The 19,990-nt window shown below is 41.3% G+C and overlaps 1 protein-coding gene across 1 annotated transcript in view; it reads right to left on the bottom strand.

The window, feature by feature from the left end:
- galnt9 (polypeptide N-acetylgalactosaminyltransferase 9) overlaps window positions 1–19,990 on the bottom strand; it is an 80,130-nt gene that overhangs the window by 33,107 nt on the left and 27,033 nt on the right. Inside the window, exons 4-5 of the mRNA XM_044027041.1 lie at window positions 16,322–16,496; window positions 5,144–5,341 (exon numbers count right to left, since the gene is read on the bottom strand). Coding sequence (XP_043882976.1) covers window positions 5,144–5,341; window positions 16,322–16,496 — 373 coding nt within the window. The remainder of the gene's footprint in view (window positions 1–5,143; window positions 5,342–16,321; window positions 16,497–19,990) is intronic.

The raw sequence follows: 19,990 nt of genomic DNA, 5'->3' as shown, positions 1-19,990 counted from the left end.
TTGCCAAATTGATCAAAATAATGTCACATTGGTTGGAGATTTTTAGAATTCCCCTTTCAATGGTCGCTGTGGTTACATTGATTCAAAGATTGCTACAAGGCTCCCTGCTGTCAGAATGTGGTATTTGTGTGCCCTTGTGTTCCCTTATCAATCTGTTGTTAAAGAATTATGTCCAAATAGTCAGAAAAGGCTTGGAGAGAAGGCCACAGAGCCTCTGTGGATGATAGGCAGAAACCTTGAGGAAGTAAGTGGGAGAATGATTTCCAGTAGCAATCCACACAGTCAACACACTTCAGCCGGCCCTTTAGGCGATCTGTCCATTTGCAGCAAACCGTCAATAGGAAAATAAAACGGCTGCGCAGTGACTGAGGCTGTTCTCTTATCATTCTACATCTCAAGTCTGGCAGTTGGCGATCAATAATTCATGAATTTTTCCAGTAGCTTTTGAAAAAAAAAACATGCAGAATTCAGGACTGTCGCCACATTATTCCTGTGCTGCTTACGGCGCCTTAGCTGAGTGATACAAATCAACAAATCTATACTTCAATCTGACCGCACCAACGGTTCAATTTGCAATTGGAGTTGCTACCTATTGTTTTCCAAAGATTGAACTCTGAATTACATCTGCCCTTTGAATACTCATCATCCATTGTGCAGCCACAGGCCATGAATCAGACTCAGAGCCCTTAAAGCCCCCATACTTTCTGCATCCTTAAGTGTGCAGAGGTCTGCTTGGGTCTGCGAGCTGTACATTTTGTCAAGCATCCAATTCCACGTTGGTTTGTGTAGACCCAGGGGCCACATAGGGCTCAATTTCATCTCATGTGATGAAGAATCTTTGTACAAAACATATTACGAATAACGTGCAATTTCTTGAGAAAAATAAATGCAATTTCAACAAACATTATGCCTAGGTTTACCATTGACACGCGTGCATTACAACTAACAGATCACAGATGCATAGAAAAAAAGCACAAAACATTTAGTCACAAGTATCTGGAACTGAAAAATGTGTCCCGTGGGCCGGATTGGACCCTCTAGTGGGCCGCCTCTGGCCCGTGGGCCCAATGTTTGACTCCCCTGTCGTACACGGACAAATCTGTGCACACTTCCAGTTTGACTCTACGTGCATCTTCCCTGGAGCAAAACACAATCCAGTCTAATTGGTAGTGTTCCCATTTTTTTTTAAGGGGCCGATGAGGACGACAGTAACCATGGAAACTTGCGTGAGGATATATGAAGTGCACGGGAACCGACATATGTACAACACAGAACAAAGGGAGCACAAATGAGGGTAAAAAACCTGTTAAAATGGAATGTGATATTGATTGAAGGACTCATTTGTGTGAATGGAACAGTAAACCCTGCTCCATTCACAGGGCAACACTGACCGTGCTAAAGGCTCAAGAACTCTGAGTAGAGCAGAGCACTTACTGTATGTGATTCCTTTGTACTTCTTTGATTTTGCTTTTCTCTTTTATGAGTGTCCCCAAGCTTGTGGTTTGAATTGTAATGATCTCAATGTGACATTTTTAATTCTGGAGTTGAAATATGTCAGAGTCAGAGGGTTAATAAAGCGCTTTCAAAGCTTTTTCCCCGCAATTAAGGGACCTTTCGCCGACACTGACATCTCAAAACTGCTTCTCTTTAACTACGTGAGTGATTGAGAGTTTTCCCTTTGACATCCCAGCCCCTTTTAAGAAGAACTATTCATGTAAATGTAATGTAACTGAAGCAATATCTTTGTTGCTATTCAAACTTTCAAAGACCGAAACCATGTTCATCTCCTCTATCACACAATAGGAACGTTTTTTTAGTTTTTTTTCAATCTAAAATGAAACCTTTCATATGCCTGATTTTATTTTTTACTTTTTTTTCATCTTAGGGTATGAATGGATTTTTAATTTACTAGAAAAAAGAAAAAAAGCTAAATAGAAAATATTGCAACTTCCATTTTTAGATAGAATTTTCTAAATGGAGCTTTTGTTCAATATTTACTGTGAAACTGATTTCAAAAGAGCGACTTCAAGAACTGTTTCCACCAAGTGTTATATTTTATGGTTAGATTTAAACTGGGATAGCAGTGGACGGCAGTGGAAAAACACGGAGCTCACAGCGTTTGTAACCTGTAGCAGTGCCGTGAATATAGAAAAGATGATAATGATAAGTGAGCTTCTTTCGTGCTGTCTTTGGCTTGACCTCGTGCTCTTGGCTCCTGCACTGACTTTAGCTTTTAGAGAGAAAAGCAGGAGAGAAAGGAGCTATAATAATAGCTGTTCCTCAGTCCACAGCAGCATTATGGGATATTCAGTTGCTGCATTTACTTTCACTAACCATTGTAACCACAGTCATGACATACGTTTCCTTGCACTGAGACGGATGAATGTCTGCATCTCATCAGAGGAACGATCAGAGCTCAGGGACAGTCAGAGAACGCCGTTACCACGTTTTTACTAGAGGACACTTTAATTGGTGTATAGCCAGTGACCACATTTGCTATGTGCATACTTCCCCCTCACATTGTGCTGAAATATATTCTAGACTGGAGCCAAGGCAAAGATATAGTGAAAGCGGAGGGATATGAATAAAAGAGAGCGCATCAATTTTTACAGCTACACCTCTCGTGCTGGTTTTAACACTTCTTACACTTACTGCTGTCTCCCCTCCCCCCGTCCGTGTCTCACCTTTATGTTCATGCAAGATCAGTCACTGCTGCCGTGGCAACAAAGTCAGGGTAATCTAAAAAGAATTTCTTATTGTTCTGGAAGAGGTGGTGGTCTGCACGTCTGATTAATAGATACCTTTAAACCTGGATTATACTGGCTCTAGCATCGGCGATGCTGAGATGTGCGCGTGCCAGAAATGACACCGCCGCGGCCCGCACGTCGCTATTCGCGGGCACTTGTTGTCCACCTCTGTTAATATGCTTTCGCTGTGCGCGCAATGAATGTATCTGAGGGAGCACTGACAGGGCACATTTGCATTTACAAGCAGCTCTACAAGACCACAGAGAGGTTTCACATGGTGCTGCATTTGTCATGGCGTTGGCAGCTTCTTTGCCTGTGTTTTTGTCCTGTCCTCGCTTTCTCTGCTTTTGTCTATATGGGTCTGGCTTCTTGGTCTCCTCCTCCTCCTGCTGCTTCAACCTGGGTTCAACACTCCATTCTTCACCAGGTTGTTCCGTCCTGCGTGTGGCATTGACACACCGGCTCTGTCTTGTATCAGTGTTTATCTCATGAGGTTACGACCTTACTCACCCTCAAATTTGCCTTCCTATGGAGTTTATTTCCTTGAATATTCAGATTTGTGAGTATTGATGGATTGAAAATAAACTCCATACCTTCCCGGCAGTCCAGTCTTGTGACAATGGGCATTTTATTTGCTTTTTTTTTACATTTCAACTCTGAATCTGTCTCTGAATCCTGCTTTTAGTTCCTAACTTTGGTCTTCGTGACAGAATTCTTGGACAGGAAGTGGTCAAATGCAAACTATCAAACACAGTTTCAACTCAAAACAAGAAAAACATTTTTTTGGGAAAACAAATTCATTCACTTCTAATTCATTTTCTCAAGAGAACCAAAATGCAGGACAACGCACGGCATTGTGGGTAAACACAACCAAAACACATGTGTGTGTAGAACGATAGCCAGGAGAAATGTCTGAGCCCATTGTTGCAGTGTATGAGTCGTATTTTCACATTAAACGCTCCATGTTTTGCTCTTATGTGAAGGAAATAGAAGTTGTCCTGCATTAACCAACAGATGAGCAGGTTTTCTTGTTGTCTCGTCTTCTCTGTCAGTACTTCTTGATGCAGTGCCGCCTCAGGCGGGGAGGGGAATACATTATTCAAAAGGTTTGGTTTGTTTCACTAAAGCGTGAGAGTGTGAAAACAAACTCGGACCGGCTGAATGTTGCAACCCCCAGTTGAAGCGAGTCCCCAATCGTGAATCTGTGTCTGAATCTTTGCTTTTAGGTCTTCATGACAGAAACTATCCAACACAGTTTCAACTCAGAACAAGTAAAAAAATTTCACCTTTCTTTCTGAAGCAGCTTTAAATAAAATTCCAACATCATTCATTTTTATAGATGATATACCATGACAGCACCTTTCAATTAGCTGGCTAATTTATAAGCACATCTGTAACGTTATTCTATTGTAACCACTATAATATAGTTGCTTCTGTAGCAAACAGAGTACCAGAGGAGCATCTGTGGCTGTTGGACAGTTCACGCTACGTTACCATACGCGACTATAAACGAGGCTTACTTCCATACACTCACTTTATGGACTCAAGAAGTGTTGATGAGAATATAAAATCATTTTTAATCACTGAAATACTCACATGCTCTTTTCCAAGTCACATAAAATAACAAGGTTTTATTCATACTTTTTATGTTTTCATAAACTGCCCTAATCATAGTTTAATAAGATGAAGATTTTCTTACAGCCTTTTTTTTTTTTATTCAATTAGCTGCTGTGGCTTCTGTTGTCAATAAAAATCCATGATCAATGATTATGAGCAGTCAGTTTGTCTTAGAGTCACAGAACTCAACTCTTTCTTTACATATAGTATATTTCACATTTATCTGGCAGCCATTTGATATGAAGGTGTAGGTGGGTATGAAGGTGTAGGTAATAGTTTCACAGTGGTCATTAAAAGTAATTTTGATTAAAATGACTGCTCAAGTTTTGGGCCACTGTTTTATCAATAGTAGACATCTATAATAAGCAAGTTCGAGTTCATTGCACGCTGTTGTGTTTTTGCCTCAGTCCCGGCAGAATTGATAAGAGGACAAAGAGTTTAACTATCAAAGATAAAAATACTATTCAAATCTAATGTGATTTCACCAAGGACACAGATATCCAATTCAGTGATTATACGGGAACGCGATACAAGGGAGCACATGGCTGTGGCCTTGTGATCCTACATCAAAACGGAGATAGTCATCATCGGCATGGTAATTAGGCAGCTTTCTATGGAGGAGGCTTTATTTGCGTGTGCTTGGGTGGCACGCCGGACCACAGAGCACCTTAGTTTGATGCCCCCCCGCCGCATCAATAAGTCATATCCTGAGGTTATTCATATTTCATCAAACATCCTCATCTATAATGAAAACACTGCTCACCCACCCAGGGCCTCACCTGATTGGGGCCGTCTCGTCCCCCTTGTCCAACCACTCCTGCGGAGGAATGATGTACATGCACCACAAGCCCCAGTTGTAGCCGTGCGCGGCGTTGGCATACTGCTGCACCTCAAACGTGTTGAACTTGATGTTGTCAATCGCGGGCAGGATGATGCGGGTGTGGTCCTCCTTAATCCGGGAGAGGATCGGCTCCGCCCTTTGAAACGTTCGAAAAGAGAGAGACGTTACGACTTTGAAAACGTGAACGTGCGGATGCTTCACAGCACAGATGCAGAGGGTGAAAACAGGAAACTGTGAGGAGGGGATAGAGATGTTTTATGCGGTGAATTTGTGAACTGCAGCGATGTGAATGTAAAGTGACAGCTCACAGAATGTGGGGAGGAAATCAATGCAAGTATTTTCAAATATATTGGAGAGAATTGATTTTGAGAATTGATATTAACTGTAGGTCTACATTTGCAGCAGCAGCAGTAGCAGCAGCAGCTCTCGATGACTGCTCCTCTCTCTCTCTCTCTCAACTTTCATCCTCGTGTAACGTTTACATGGGCTTGTCACTACTGATGCGGCGTGTCAAATCTGCATGTACCCAATGACAGCGGGGATTGGCTCCCTTTTGCCAAATAAATGTTCAGCGCGACGGCAAATGATACCATATCATATTTTATCGCTCCTTCTCATGAAAATGAAAATGTCAAAATGTGACACTTTTCCCCAGCAGTGAGACTTGATAACACATCAGGTGAGAAGAGAGGCTGCTGTACTGGGGAAGCAACTCTCCCCAAATCTCCCCCCCCTTTAGTGCTGCGTGTTAAAAAGGTAGCATGTTTCTGAAAAACAGCCTTTTTGCTGCACAGTCTTTATCTCACGGCTACTTCTCAGGGGCTGCACATATTCTTACAGAACAAAATGGAGAGCAGAAGACATTTTCACGAAACGTCGTAAAACGCTAAGAGAGGCTATAAACAGGCCTGCTCTGTTTAGGAGAACCTCATCAGAATTATGGGCTCGCCTGTCCTACATTCACGCTTCAGTAAAACATTTTTTTTGGCCCTGAGGATGTGGAACCTTTTAGCACCAGTGCCCCAAGTCGTTCAGGAAAAAGTGAGTCAATAGTTTTGCGAGATTTAAAAAAAAAACATTATTAACCATATGAAAATAATTGTATAAAGTGCTGCACGACAGCCATGAGGGCACAGTGCATTGAGGTCATCACAGGTCTATGATGACATTGATAATGTAGTCGATTTCCAGTCTTCTCTTAATAGTCAACACTGATTTCTTTCACATAACCAGTGATGTCTATATATTATTTAAGCCATAAACATACATTAATGTAAAATCACCTATTTTTTGCCTTTTTAGGAAGTTTAGTTTCTATCACAACTATGAAGTGGTGACATCACAGTCAGCTTATTTGGCCCAGATTCTGCCGAGTCCAGAGCCAATACTTGTGTTTGTCTAGATAACAGAGTTGTACAGTATACCTTTTTTTTTCTTTTTTTTTTGAAATGTCAGATTAGTCATATATCAGACCATCTTGACTGAAGTTTATAGAGCGAGAAGAACAGACTGTCCATACATTATCTATCATTATCCATGTGCCACTGAGATCCATCCCTGACCTTAAACACACATGTGTGTTGCCCTGGCACATGTCACTTTATAATGATAATAACACTTTAAGTACTTTATTAAGTCAGTCCAACATTCGGTACACCGCCCTGCGTCAATTTCTTTGGAATGACAAAAAAGTACATTGAAGTGGACATCCATTTTGTTCTTTAAGCTGTATTTGGGGACTGCAATTTCCACTAATAACTACACTGACACAAACCAAACCAGTCATAAGATGTGACACCGTCCAAAAAAAGGCAGTACTACTCTTAACTCAAAGTTTGACAACAATTTGAATGGAACAAACCTTTATTAATATTTAAAAGTTATGACCACAGCTTTGATTTCTCACAGTAACCACTGCTCCCAGCAGGTTTCTGTTTAGGTGCCAGGAGGGACGACTTTGACGGTAAGACAAGTTACTACGGGTCTGTTTTGTGGCAATGCCGCTCACAGAAAGCTCCCTGTGCTATTTAAAGCCTTGGGAACATGGTGTTGAGATCTACAGAGTGGAGGATGAAGCAGCAGCACTGCTGGCAGTGGCTGCATTTGGATAATCTTCCTCATGCTGAGAGATGATCTCCACCCCATCTTCAAAGCAAACCTTCACACTCCCAATTCCTTATTTGATATACTTCTAAATTTAAAAGAGGAGGCTGCAATTATGAAATTATGAACGTATCTCTCTATACTCCCACGCTTTTCCTTCTATCTTTTAAACCACTGACTCTCTCTCTCTCTCTCTCTCTCTCTCTGTCTTCATTCTGATTGATGTCTCTCTCTCCTGTTAATCTCATTTCCTCTCCTCATCTACTGCACTTCAAAAAGTGAAAACCATTTATCTTCCAAAAGCAAAACTACTACTTATCACATGAAGGTGCGTGGGGGCAACAAATGTGCAGAGGAAACTGATCCAAATTGAACGACTATGAGATGATGTCACTAAAAAAATTAGGCAGTACTTTCAAAAAAAGCATCAATTAATAACGTGGGATGTAAATGGTCTACATCGCCGAGCTAATACACGAGCTAACACACGACCAGCTATTTGTCTACACACTTCCCTCAGGACTCCAAACCACTGTCATGGAAGCTGAGCTTCCCTGGAAGTGACATTTTTGCCGCATTCATCCAATCACCGTCGAGCTCACCGCGGTGAAAAAAAACTATTCTTTGCCGTCCCATAGAGAGGAGTTGAAGCTTCAAGTGGTTTTAATGTTGAGGCTGCTACGGGAATATGAAAATCCCGTAGGACGACCCGTCATCCGTGATAGACGAATCTAATTGTGTTGTAGTGCACGTTTAGTATTGAAAATACAACACAGTACATATTTGACAACATTTTAGAGGAAGCTAAGCTTCTCGGACATTAAGGTACGTTAAGCTTTTTCTCCATAACGAGTGTCTATGGAGAGGAAAAGGTATCCATAATATTGGGGTTTCATTTTGATTTTTGGAGAGATGAAAGTGGACATTATTAGAGATGTTCATGCGAAATTTGGTGATGATTGATCTCTGTTTTCGGACATTAAGCTATGTTTAGAATGTCCCCTTATCTTACACCTGGCCCTAAGAGAACTGTCGTAGTAACAATGCAGTTGTCAACACTCCTCCTCCTCCCTTTCCTCATCACTTTTATACAGGTTGAATATTTGGGCCAATTCCTTACCCTGTGCAGTCTAATGGAGTTGTTAATTGGACAGAGGATTGGAGGCAGACGGGCCAAGGACCACGCAAACATGGACCCTGGCACATCTTTCAGATCTCAACAGCAAGGTTACAGGACACGTATCTGCTACTCGTCTCGTCAGCAAGAAATCGTTCACTCCTGCATTCACATCAGGCACGCGCACACTTTAAAGGGAATGAGAAGCAAACATTTCTGATGGGCTTACTTGATGTTATGCCCAAAACACAACGATGAATAACTGAGACACTAAACACGACCCCTTTGCACCGCGCGCCTGACTTTCCACCGAGATTACGCACCGTGTAAACAGCTCAACTGGGGTCGGACACTTCCTAATGCACTTGAGCCACACACTTTAGACAGTGCACTAAAGATCGTTTAAATCAGGCCTCTTAACGGCTACAGAAACACTTTTGAAATCTTCCCTGTGTTATTTATGGATATGGCGATGAAAGCTATGGTATAACGTCCAGTAAGATCCATGTGAACATTTCTATCAAGCAACGCAACTCAGATGTAAAAACATTAGCATAACTGTGAAGTGATTTTTAAATATAAAAGGATAATTAGATATGTTTGGATATTTCTGAAATTCTACTGTCAGAAATGTCATAATTAATCTGTGACAATTATTGAACGCAAACATGTTCATTTATAACCATGAGCCAGTGAGTAATGATGCCTTTCAGGTCACGTAATTATAGAGGGTGATTTCAGCCTTCATGTATTTACTGGCAGTGACAACCGGGACATGTCCACCAGGACGGCCACCTGCTTCGTCTCAACAGGATGCTGAAAATCTAGCCCATGAAGTTGCAGCCGCTTGACAGGAGCGCAGTAATTCTTTATTGTCAGGATGTCCCAATAAAAAAAAAAAAAAGGAATCCCATTTCTCCTCTCTTCATTGGCTTCCTGTAAAACCTAGACGAGAGCTTAAAATAATTGTCCTCATGACAGAGTTCCAGTTTGACTTATGGAGCCCACGTACAGTATCATCCCGAATAGATCAATTCATTCTCAAAACACAGGCTTACTAGTGATGATACATTGAGAAATCCTTGTCTCACTATTCTGTCTCCTTCTCTTATTTACTATTATTAGTTAATGCAGTGATAATGCAGCTTTTATTACTCATTAAACCATTCTGCTATCGATATTGTTACCATTGTTGTCAATGTTTTGAGTTTTTCCACAATAGTTTTTTTTCCAAAATTGTCTGTAATATTTTAGTTAGGAATCAGTCAGGTTGTGCACAGTGTTGACTAACATGACCCCTCTCCCTCTCTGAGCAGTAACTTGTGTTTTCAACGGCATCATATTTTGCTCCAGGGTATCACACCATCAGAATCTCATACTGACTCACGCCTACTGCTAACTTTACTTTGTCCCCAAATCCTTATTTGAACAAGCTCCATTTTTAGATGATTTGATTTAAAGCTGTTGTTCTAGAACACACCTTTAGGTGCTGCTTGAACAAAATCAGCAGGCACTTTCACCCGGAGGTGATCAGCCACCCATAGTTGTGCCCAAGCCTCTTGAAGCCCCCTCCACATGCACAGCCACCACGAGGCCTTTTCTGCTGCCTCCAGAATGTTTTTTTTTTTAGTGGCTCTTCTCCTTTGCAGATAGATAGATAGATAGATAGATTGATGGATAGATAGATAGATAGATAGATAGATAGATAGATAGATAGATAGATGTGTGTCACACTTGCTTTCACACTTCACACAACACAACAAGCATTTCCCCCTTTTTCCCCCCTGTGTATTTTCACATTCCTTCTTATTCCTCTCATGTATTTATTTGTGTCATAATATAATGAATGCGTCCCAGATACTGTGCTTTCACAGTGGGTCATTTTATAGAAAAATCACTGCAAACTGACTGTTTACTGTAACTTCTAATGCCATATGCTACTGTGAATTATTTTCCAGTTTAAATACTGTATTTCACGAGTAATACCATACAACATACGACTGTGATTTAGCAGCATTTACCTGTGTAAATACTGTATTTAAAAAAAATCACACACTACAGTTGTTTCACACAAAGATGTGGTATTATTTTGTGAAAGGTCACAGTCAGTTACAGTCTGTGTGAGATGATAGATGGAATGTGCAGGTGAAGCCTGTGAAATCTTGGAAATAGTTCAGTGTATGCTTGAGAGTCATCCTCTGTCAAAATATCCAGTGTTTCTGTGCTGCGATAAGATTTTACTTTAACCTTACAGAGGATTTTTCACATTGTGCCGTCCCTAAATCTCCCCCTACACAGATAGCTTCAGGTTTCCCTGCGACCCCCACTCCAGCTGCCACCCTGCCCGTCTTCTATTCCTTTCCCTGCATTCTAAGGATCTCAGTACTTCCTGCATGCTGGGAACTACTATATAAGTTGGGTGACTATAGAGACACCCCAGAAATGAGAGCACATCCGTTTTTTTAACAAACAGGCTTGAGTCATTCGTCTTCTTTTTCTGCCACTTCGTCTCCACCGACAGTGGGAGAGTTATTCATCCACATCATTGCGAATCCTACCCAGCACCAATATTGGATGACTCATCCAGTATTATGAGCATTATGCTAATAAACCTTCATTGCGGCTGGATTCGCCAAGCCATTTCCTGTAGCGTTTCACACTGAAGCAGGTGCTCTTTTGATTGAATAACTCTTTACGCTTCACTCAATGTCCTTCCGTAACAACCAGCACAGTGATCACATTAGGCAGAATCACTAATAAGCACAAAAATCACTCTAAAATCTCAGCTTACATCAGTGGATTTGTCTTCATCTGGCATATATACCTTTGTCCTGTGCTGATAGAAAACCCCCAAAGCTCTTGTATTTGAGATTTAATTCTTTATTTAAAATAGAGAAATAATCTGGAGCAGGGAGCTATCAGATAATGGGCTCAAACTGCTTTCAGACTTGTGCCCTGAAGGCAGCAGGGCCCTTAATTCGGCACTGGATGTAACGTAACGCAGTAGAATATGTGACGTCGCCGCATGTAGGGAGGAATACAAATATATTGATGGATGGTCCATCCTCTGTGAGAGACAACGCAAGGAGGTGAGTGAGCACTTCAACTGACAGAACCAGTCACACCTCACATTTGTTTCTTGCATCACAGTGGTTCAATACCATTTCTCTGTGCTTGAATTTCTACCGAGTCCAATAGAGTCATTTACGTAGTCGTGAAAATTTAGCAACTACGGTTCGTCTCATGTGATTTTATCTGAATGGACACTTTGCATCCTCGTAGCCCCATTCACACCATTTTAGATCAAAAACCCCTAACTTGACTCTAGATATTTAAACTCTGCTTTTGTACGTTTATTTGATGGCTATAATGTGGTTACCATGGATATAATTAGGAAGGAGGAGTTGGGTATAGACCTGTCAGAGGCTGCTCTATATATAATTTGGCTACAATACAATCGTTCCCGGTTAACAGCAGACATCAGTTAATCTAATATAAGGTAGTCCATCGCCTTCACTATTCCAAAATCTGTCTCACCACTATGTGACAGATGTCACGTGTCAGAGGACATGGTGTCTCATACTTTGCGGTTCTGCTCCTCACTGACTCTTCTCAGGATTTTGAGACACAGAGCACAATACATACTGTTATCTATATAGACCAAAAATTTAATAATAATGATAATAATAAAAATGACTTTAGCCAGTATTGAGCCAACACCAATGCTAAATATTATATTGACTCATGCCTGGTTATAAGATTGTGCCTGCAGTTCAGTTGAAGATTTGAGTTTGTTGTGCCCAGGGATGCAAATGAATCATTGAGCTGTTAGCATTGTAGTAGTGATGTGGAGCCAACACTGCTCATCTATCGCCACCTCCAGATAATATTCATTTTCAGACTCGCTGTCTGACATCACTTGTGATCCCATAAAAGGATTAAAACAATAAAGTTCCACAAAAGTATGCAGTAGTACTCCAATACCTATAAAATAGGTAAATGAAGTGTAGCTCAAACATGAAAATCAAGACCAACTAATAGCGACTATGTCTCCTTCAGAGGACAGGGGCTCTGTTTACATGTGCAAAATGTCTTAGTTACATTCTTTCTGTCCACTATCCATCTCATTTTCCTCATGTAACTTTCATTTCAGGTCATTATTCTTTTTTGGAACAGAAATAAAGTGGTAACAAAAACAGAAACACGTCATTTACGTGGATCACGACGACATGATGGGATCGAACACTGATCCCTACGACGATTGGCATATCCCAGCCCTCTTAATCTCCCTCTTGTTTTATTCCGATGTAAATAAAGCTAATTAAATGCAGGAGCCTGAACTGGAGATGGTTCTTACGGTGCGGCGATAGATTCTCCACTATTCCTAAATCCATTACTCAGGATGTGGTTGAGATGCGACAGACGTGCACTCAGTGTTTCTGTAGCCACAGCTTCTGCCAAACACAGTGATACAAGAAATGATTAACTTTTACTTTTTAATCAAATACCACTGACCCGTGTTGTATAATGAACACAGACATAGCTGCGTGATATCGACAGAGGAAATGATATCAAATATGAATGTGGAAAAATAGCCCATATTTCATCATGGCAAAGGGCTACACTTGATTTTCTGAGTTTTCATGTGTTTTTATGGATTCCACCAGATTGTCTTGTTCTCAGATAAAACTGGCCAGGTCACATGACATCCAACATTAATCAAAGTGTTGCTTTGTGAGGCATGTATTTCATTACAGCCTCCCCGCCACGACAATCTTATCTCCAGCTCACACTCAGCAGAGAGAGGCTGCCGTGTGCTGCTGTTCATTAATCGTTATTATAACCTGAGTTTGCGACTGTGTAGGGGCTTCAACAACAAAATAAATATCAATTTTCCTGCGCCTCCCTTCTGCAGCACGGTGGCTCAAGTGAGGCATACACACAGAGTCCTAATTACCATTTCCTGCCATTAATCCTGTTTATTTACAGGGCATGTAGAAGGAAACAGGTCTGAGCTAAATGGACATCGTCTGTCTCGGTGATTGATGGATATAAAGCGTTAGAGGAGTGGATAGTGAAATTAAGCAAATGCAATGGCGTGTTAATGACACGCAACAATGTCCCACCCTCACATCAAAGCAGAGAGCACAGCCATGCAAATCAGATTCCACCACTCCGCTGGTGAGAAACTGATCCTCTTAACTCCTCGCGGTGCGAGGGGGGTGAGGAACAGCTGTCAGGTGCACTATACAGTGTGATACAATTATGTATGCTTTAGCGGCAATGCCAGCCAGCAATGCATTTCAGCTGCGCATGCACGGCAACCCTGTGGGGAACACCGTGCCAATGAATCGCAGCGCCGCCGCAGCTGAGAGCTTGGCAGCATTGTCTCTGCTTCAGTATGCACAGGCAAGAGTGTGCAAGGTCATTGAGGGAGACTCACCACCACACCATCAACGGGAACCATCCATCTCACTTATCACTGTATGTGGCACGGTGAATAATCATATTATGATAGATAGGGCGCTGCATCCACGCCAGCAAACACATAGTGTAGATACCACGAGTGCATCTATCTGAATAAAAGGTGCAGCACGGAATGATTCCACGTGCAGTCGCTAATAAATTCATAGGCACTCGTGAAGAAATCCAAGCAACATGAGCAAGCGTCTTGAAGATGCCTGTCATCTCCTCTATCTCTGCGTGCCCTAACCAAGCATCTGCTTGAAGAGAAATCACAGGCTCTAGCTTTCTTATCCACTCCTGTAAATAAAACCTTGTACAAGAGCATATCTATGAAGGAAGCAGGCTATCAAAGGGTGATGGAAGCGGGGACTTGTGTGGGAAGAGAAAAGACAGGTTGTACAACAGCAGCGGGAGATCTAACTCAAAGAATATTCGCTGGCACAGCTGCCGCGCGTTCAATGGCAGAGCTGGGTGAGGGGCATATGGAACGAGGAAGTGCCGAGATGCATATGGGTTATGTGGGGGCTTGAAAGGCAACTTGTTGGGGAAACAGGAGGAAAATCACACAGGGAATCAGTGCTTGTCATTAATGCATCTGGGCAGTGACCCTAGTGACATGAAATCATGTCACTAGGTCACAGTTTGGTTACTATTTCAACCGAACACACACGATGACTTTTTGTCAATTTATGTCATATTACCATAAGCTGCAGTTCATAATAGAGACCGAATTAGACCGAATCCAGTATAAGATCCTCCTTCTCACTTTCAAAACTCTCCACAATCTGTCCCCCGCCCTCAGATCTTCAGCTGCCCTCCAACTCACTACACCCTCTGCTCGTCTCATCACCATGGAGTCCAGGGCTTTCAGCCACGCTGCCCCCCCCACCTCTGGAACTCTATTTTCATCGCCTGTATTATCTTTGTTTTCACTGTGTTTTTCTGTTTTTTAAATCATGTACTGTAAGGTGACCTTGAGTGCTTTGAAAGGTGCCCTTAAATTAAATGTGTTATTCTTCTTCTTCTTATTATTATTATTATTATTATTATTATTATTATTATAGTAGAGACCATGTAACATTACATGACAGAGGGACAGAGCATTTTTTAAAAAAGCGTAATTAACTTCTGAAGCTTTTCAGGGAGACTTTTTTGTCTTTTCATTCTCTGAAAATAATATGTTTGCTGTTGCCGTTGCTTGCAAAGCACTTCCTGGGTGCAGATCTAAACACGGTGACACTAACAGAGTAACAGAGACACAGTCCTTACAGTACGCACTAGAGTTCTGATAAACCAAGAAAAGACATAGTAATCTTCTAATAACGTGCTAAACGTCAGTATACCTGTTTATTGCACACATTAATTGTATTTATATTGAGGCCTTTACAGGGAGGTGTGAGAGGAGTCATTTTGACTCCTTATATGTGCATTAAGAGATAAGTAACAAGTACAACTGTCATAGTCAGAGGATCACTGGTCAGTACTGTATCTGCATCATGTATGTAAATGACGTAAAAATGGACAACAATCTGGACAGGAAGTTCTTATAGAATATAACCCAATAAATGGGTACTGGATACTGAGTTAGGGAACCACAGAGAGATGTGTTGTGGCAAATTGTGTTAGCCAGGTGCATTCATATCCGTTTACGCCCCACATATCTAGTGTTATTGTTTATAGTGGCTCTACACTGTCGTATAGATGTTTACAACTCGAGTCTATAGTTGGCCACAAAGGCTGAATTGCATCCTGTGACACATTTTATAACCAATGATCTCCTCCCCCATCCCCTCTCTACTCCACCCATCCCTCTTTGTTCTCCTTCTCTGTCCTATCTGGCAGTTTCCCAGGGAACCGGAGCTACACCTCATCTTCAAAACAATGACGGTACGCCGGGCTCAAATTAGCTGCCAATTACTTGCATTTCAATGTCTTGTTTATTGGTGAACTTGAGCATCAGGAAGGCAGAGAAGTCATTTCATATCAAACAATAACCCTGCGAGTAAATAACGTTCAAATACTCGACATCTGAGTGACCTCTTTTAATTACACTCTCTCGTCTTTTGTCATGAGCGCGTACGGGCCGGGCAAGCAGTGTCATTTAATTAGGATTTCTTTTTATTTGGCTCAAACAAAAACATTACTAAGGAGACAAAACGTGGGGGAAAAAAATAAAACAAACTAATCCTAAAAAATAATGAGCATCCTATTGCTGAAAAGTGCTATTTCAGGTAGAGCGGACCTGGCAGAAAATCAAAATGCTTAGGGCGGACTAAAATACAAGTGTCACTGATGGTAATATTACATGACGTGCCTTTGTACTGAAAACACGTAAAGCAAAGCACAAAGGCAAAGGTGAGAGAAGAAAGTCAGAGAGAGAGAGAGAGAGACAGCTGAGACCTCCTCGTGTTAAACATGACCTTCTCTTACCAGCCAGTGTTGAACTCGACGTGGGCATCAAAGAATCCGACGGCGGGAGCCGTGGCCGCGTTCCAGCCGTGTATTCTGGCTCGGATCAGTCCCTCCCGCTTGCTGTTCCTCACGATCTTCACCAGGCCTGGGTAGCGTTTGTTCACATACTGGTCCAAGTTGAATTTCAGCTCCACTGAAAGAGGGCAGATTAGAGACAATCCTTCCGTCAATAACATCCAAATGTCTGCTGGAGATCCTTAACCAGGCAAATGTAGTAATGAAGTGTTTCCAAGATAACCCAGGACTAATGTTGAATGGCTTTGGTTTTTGCAGGACTGTAATAAAAATGAGTTTTATTTTTTTAAGAAGTGCACACTTAAAACAGCAGTGCAGAACATTTGGTGATGTTATTATTCTACCCCAGTTTGATCTTCATAAACAGAAATGATGTGACGTTATTTGGATGCTGCTTCCTTTAACCCGAAAAACAGGCTCTCTCAAGCAGAACCACCAGACCCGACAGAGGGAGCAAGTGCAGCAAGAGCAGCAGAATTCACTTCTGAAACCAAACATGAATTTGAGGTTTCTGAATTTAGACATCTTGAAACACGCATGTAAAAGTTATCCTTGGGAAATTAGAACACTGTCAGAGATAATTAAGCTTTAATTAAACCATTGTATGAACAAATATTTCCATAAAAGAGTTAACTTCTGAAATGTGTTTGTTTATTTGTGGCCACTCCTTTGTGTTTCCAGTCATGCTTCACTTCCTGTGTGTAGCGAGGAAACACAAGATCTAAACACCGCCACACTAAGATATACAGAGAGCCGTGTGAAGTTGATGAACTGAAAAGCTGTTTGAATGTGAAGGTCTTGTATTTATATTCAAATATTACGCACAGTTTTAAGTTTTGAGCCAGTGTTGGGTACATATGTAAATATAACAAATCCTGTATGAGACATTAAAGAGGTCATTTTTTTTAGTGTTCCATACACAGCACACTGCCTCTTTGGAGACGGGAACATGTGATTTATGTGTTGTTTTGCTTGGAACGGGGAAGTTCTGTTCTATTCACTACACACTATGGTTTAAATAACATCTGACTGTGGTATAGTACAGTCCTGTTGGGCCTGTGGTCACATGAGCTCACACCACGTCGATGAAGCTGACATCAAACTCCCCAGCCAACGGAAAGGATGTATGTTATTATCACACTCGTCTGTGCCCAACACAAGTGACAAGAACTGGAGACAAAGTTTATTTCATTTCCAACAGGATGCTCTCTGAGCGTCTCCTGCTGATAGTTCAACTTTCTGAAGGAGACATAATAAATATGCTAGCAGCACAGTGAACACCAGCTTCACCCGGCATCTGATATTGGCGCACAACATAAATCAAGCGACTGAAAGAATATACTGTCTTTGTCAGGGTTTTCATGCTTCAGGTCTCAATATTGAGCGGTGACTGCAGCCGGGAAAGTGGATGAGTTTGGGAAGCAGTGACCCTCTATGTACACTGACGTTAGCCTTTGACATCAAATAAAAGAAGCCACTGAGTCATGGGAACTTGGTTATTTGTCTTTTTCGGTCTGTGGATGTGTTCTTTTTCTATTTCTGTTCGACACTATTACAAAATGCCATATCCAGCTGTCAGTCGATCGCAGGGCCAAGCGCTTAACTCTGCACACAGAGAGCTGGGGTTAAGTGATATATTTCCTTTTTGGTTCTTTTAGTTTAAGTGTCTCAGAATTGTGGGTACAAAATGAGCAAGCTGTTAACATTTAGTGCTAGTGTCGTGCAAACTGATTTAATAAATCATGAGCTAAGTTTTTTATTGAATTTCAATGTGGATCAGACTGTTGAAGACTGCATTCTGCCACTATGAGGGATAAAGACCTGTGCAGCCTTGCTCTATTTGCACTTTTAAAAACTACAGCAAAAGGGATTCCATCATCAGCCCTCCCTGCAGCGACAATATGATGAAAGCTATTAAGAGTGTAATAATTACAAGGCTTTCCTAGGAGGTAGAAAAGTTATGGGCCTTTCTAATTAGAACAAGTAAACTGTTGGACTAAATCCATGGAAGGAGAAGGAAGGAGGAGGGGTTACATTTTCGAGGAACTGGCGGTGCAACGCAAGATAAACAACTACCATGAATAAGTAATAGACTACACAAGGAGCACCATGAAATCCTCTGGTGACATGGGAGATTACGGGAGCTGTTGTGGTGGAGTGAGATGGTAGAAGAGTGATTGAACCTGCTTTTAATTAAACTCCAGTAAAGCCTGGGAATTCATTTACATGCTGCAAAGCTTGAATGACGCTCTAGCACATAAAGCATCCTTTGTGCTTATTAAATCTGAGGGATGGGCATGAATCTTTGAGTATGGGTTTGACTATAAAAAATGGAATAGTTTATGTGACCATTTATGATTATAGAAAACTGATTCTTTTTTTGTTAAATCAATGATTGCATCTATTTCCACATGTTGGCAGCAGCAGCAAGTTTAGTTAGAAAGGCTCCTTGAATGCATCTCATAGCCACTCCTCTACACTCAACATGCTGTTAACCCCACATTACTTTCACTAGTGCTCATGTGCTTGCATTGATAGTACCTAACCGAGTTTAAAGGGTTTCATAGGTGTGGCTGGACAGAGATCGCTGCTTGCAGGCAAATGCTCGGGGCCCCAGGCCAGAAGGGGGCCCCTGAGTGCTGACCAACTTTGAATCCCTACAGCATTGACAATGTGGAGAGTTTGCAAATAATGTCCGGATAAAGAAAGAAGAAAAAAGAGGAAGAGGAGAAAAGAAAGCAACACAATTTATTGCTTGTATTGCTCTTCAGAATTCTATTTTTTAATTGCACATTATAAATGTTTATATTCTTATTTTTCGAGAAGATACTAATGTGCACCTTTAAAATCAAATCATTTTGTGTGAGAGTCAGATTAATTATCTGGTTGGAGGGGCCCCCTGTGAATTTTTGCCTAGGGCCCCAAGAGACTCTAGAATCGCCTCTATTCACTAATGAATATTTGACACATAATCTTGTTGAATATTGGAAGAGTACTTTTCCTTAAAAAGCCCATCCCTATTAAGTCTACGTTCTAACTGGTAAAGTGGCTTGACGCAAGTAATGTTTATATTTAAGCAAAAAAAAAAAAAAAAAGGAAAAAGACCCACCTACAGTAAATTGTTATGCCACGTACCGAATAGCAAGCCATTAGCTGTAAGTGGAAAAAAGGGTTTGGCAGTAGAAAATAATCATCACGGATGTAATCTGTGCAGTGGCAGGTCAGCAATATGGAGGTTACCCACTTCTCACACATTTATTGGAAATGGCACAATGGTAAATTAGCTCCTCGACCTTTAACCCTCAACTCTTAACACAGCTAAATGCCCTGGCAACACACGCTGCCTGATAAATTACCAACACAATTAAAGAGATAAACTCACCAACCTAAATTGGACCCCATTTTTCTCTGCTCTTTGCCTTCTCGTGGAACATATAGGTTGTTTTTTAATGCATTCATTCAAACGCAACGTGATTGAATTACCTGCGCTGTAGATGTTAATATACCCTATACTATTATGCTTCAGTTCTTGACTGCAGTTTTGAGTAAGCACTGAATGTCTTTTGTTAAGTTTGACAAGATGATAAAGTGACTGTCTCAACTGGAAAAACC

The sequence above is a fragment of the Solea senegalensis genome, linkage group LG5, assembly GCF_019176455.1.
Source record: "Solea senegalensis isolate Sse05_10M linkage group LG5, IFAPA_SoseM_1, whole genome shotgun sequence".
Lineage (NCBI taxonomy): Eukaryota > Metazoa > Chordata > Actinopteri > Pleuronectiformes > Soleidae > Solea > Solea senegalensis.
The sequence above is the reverse complement of the archived record's forward strand: the minus strand, read 5'-3'. Positions and strand labels throughout refer to the sequence as shown.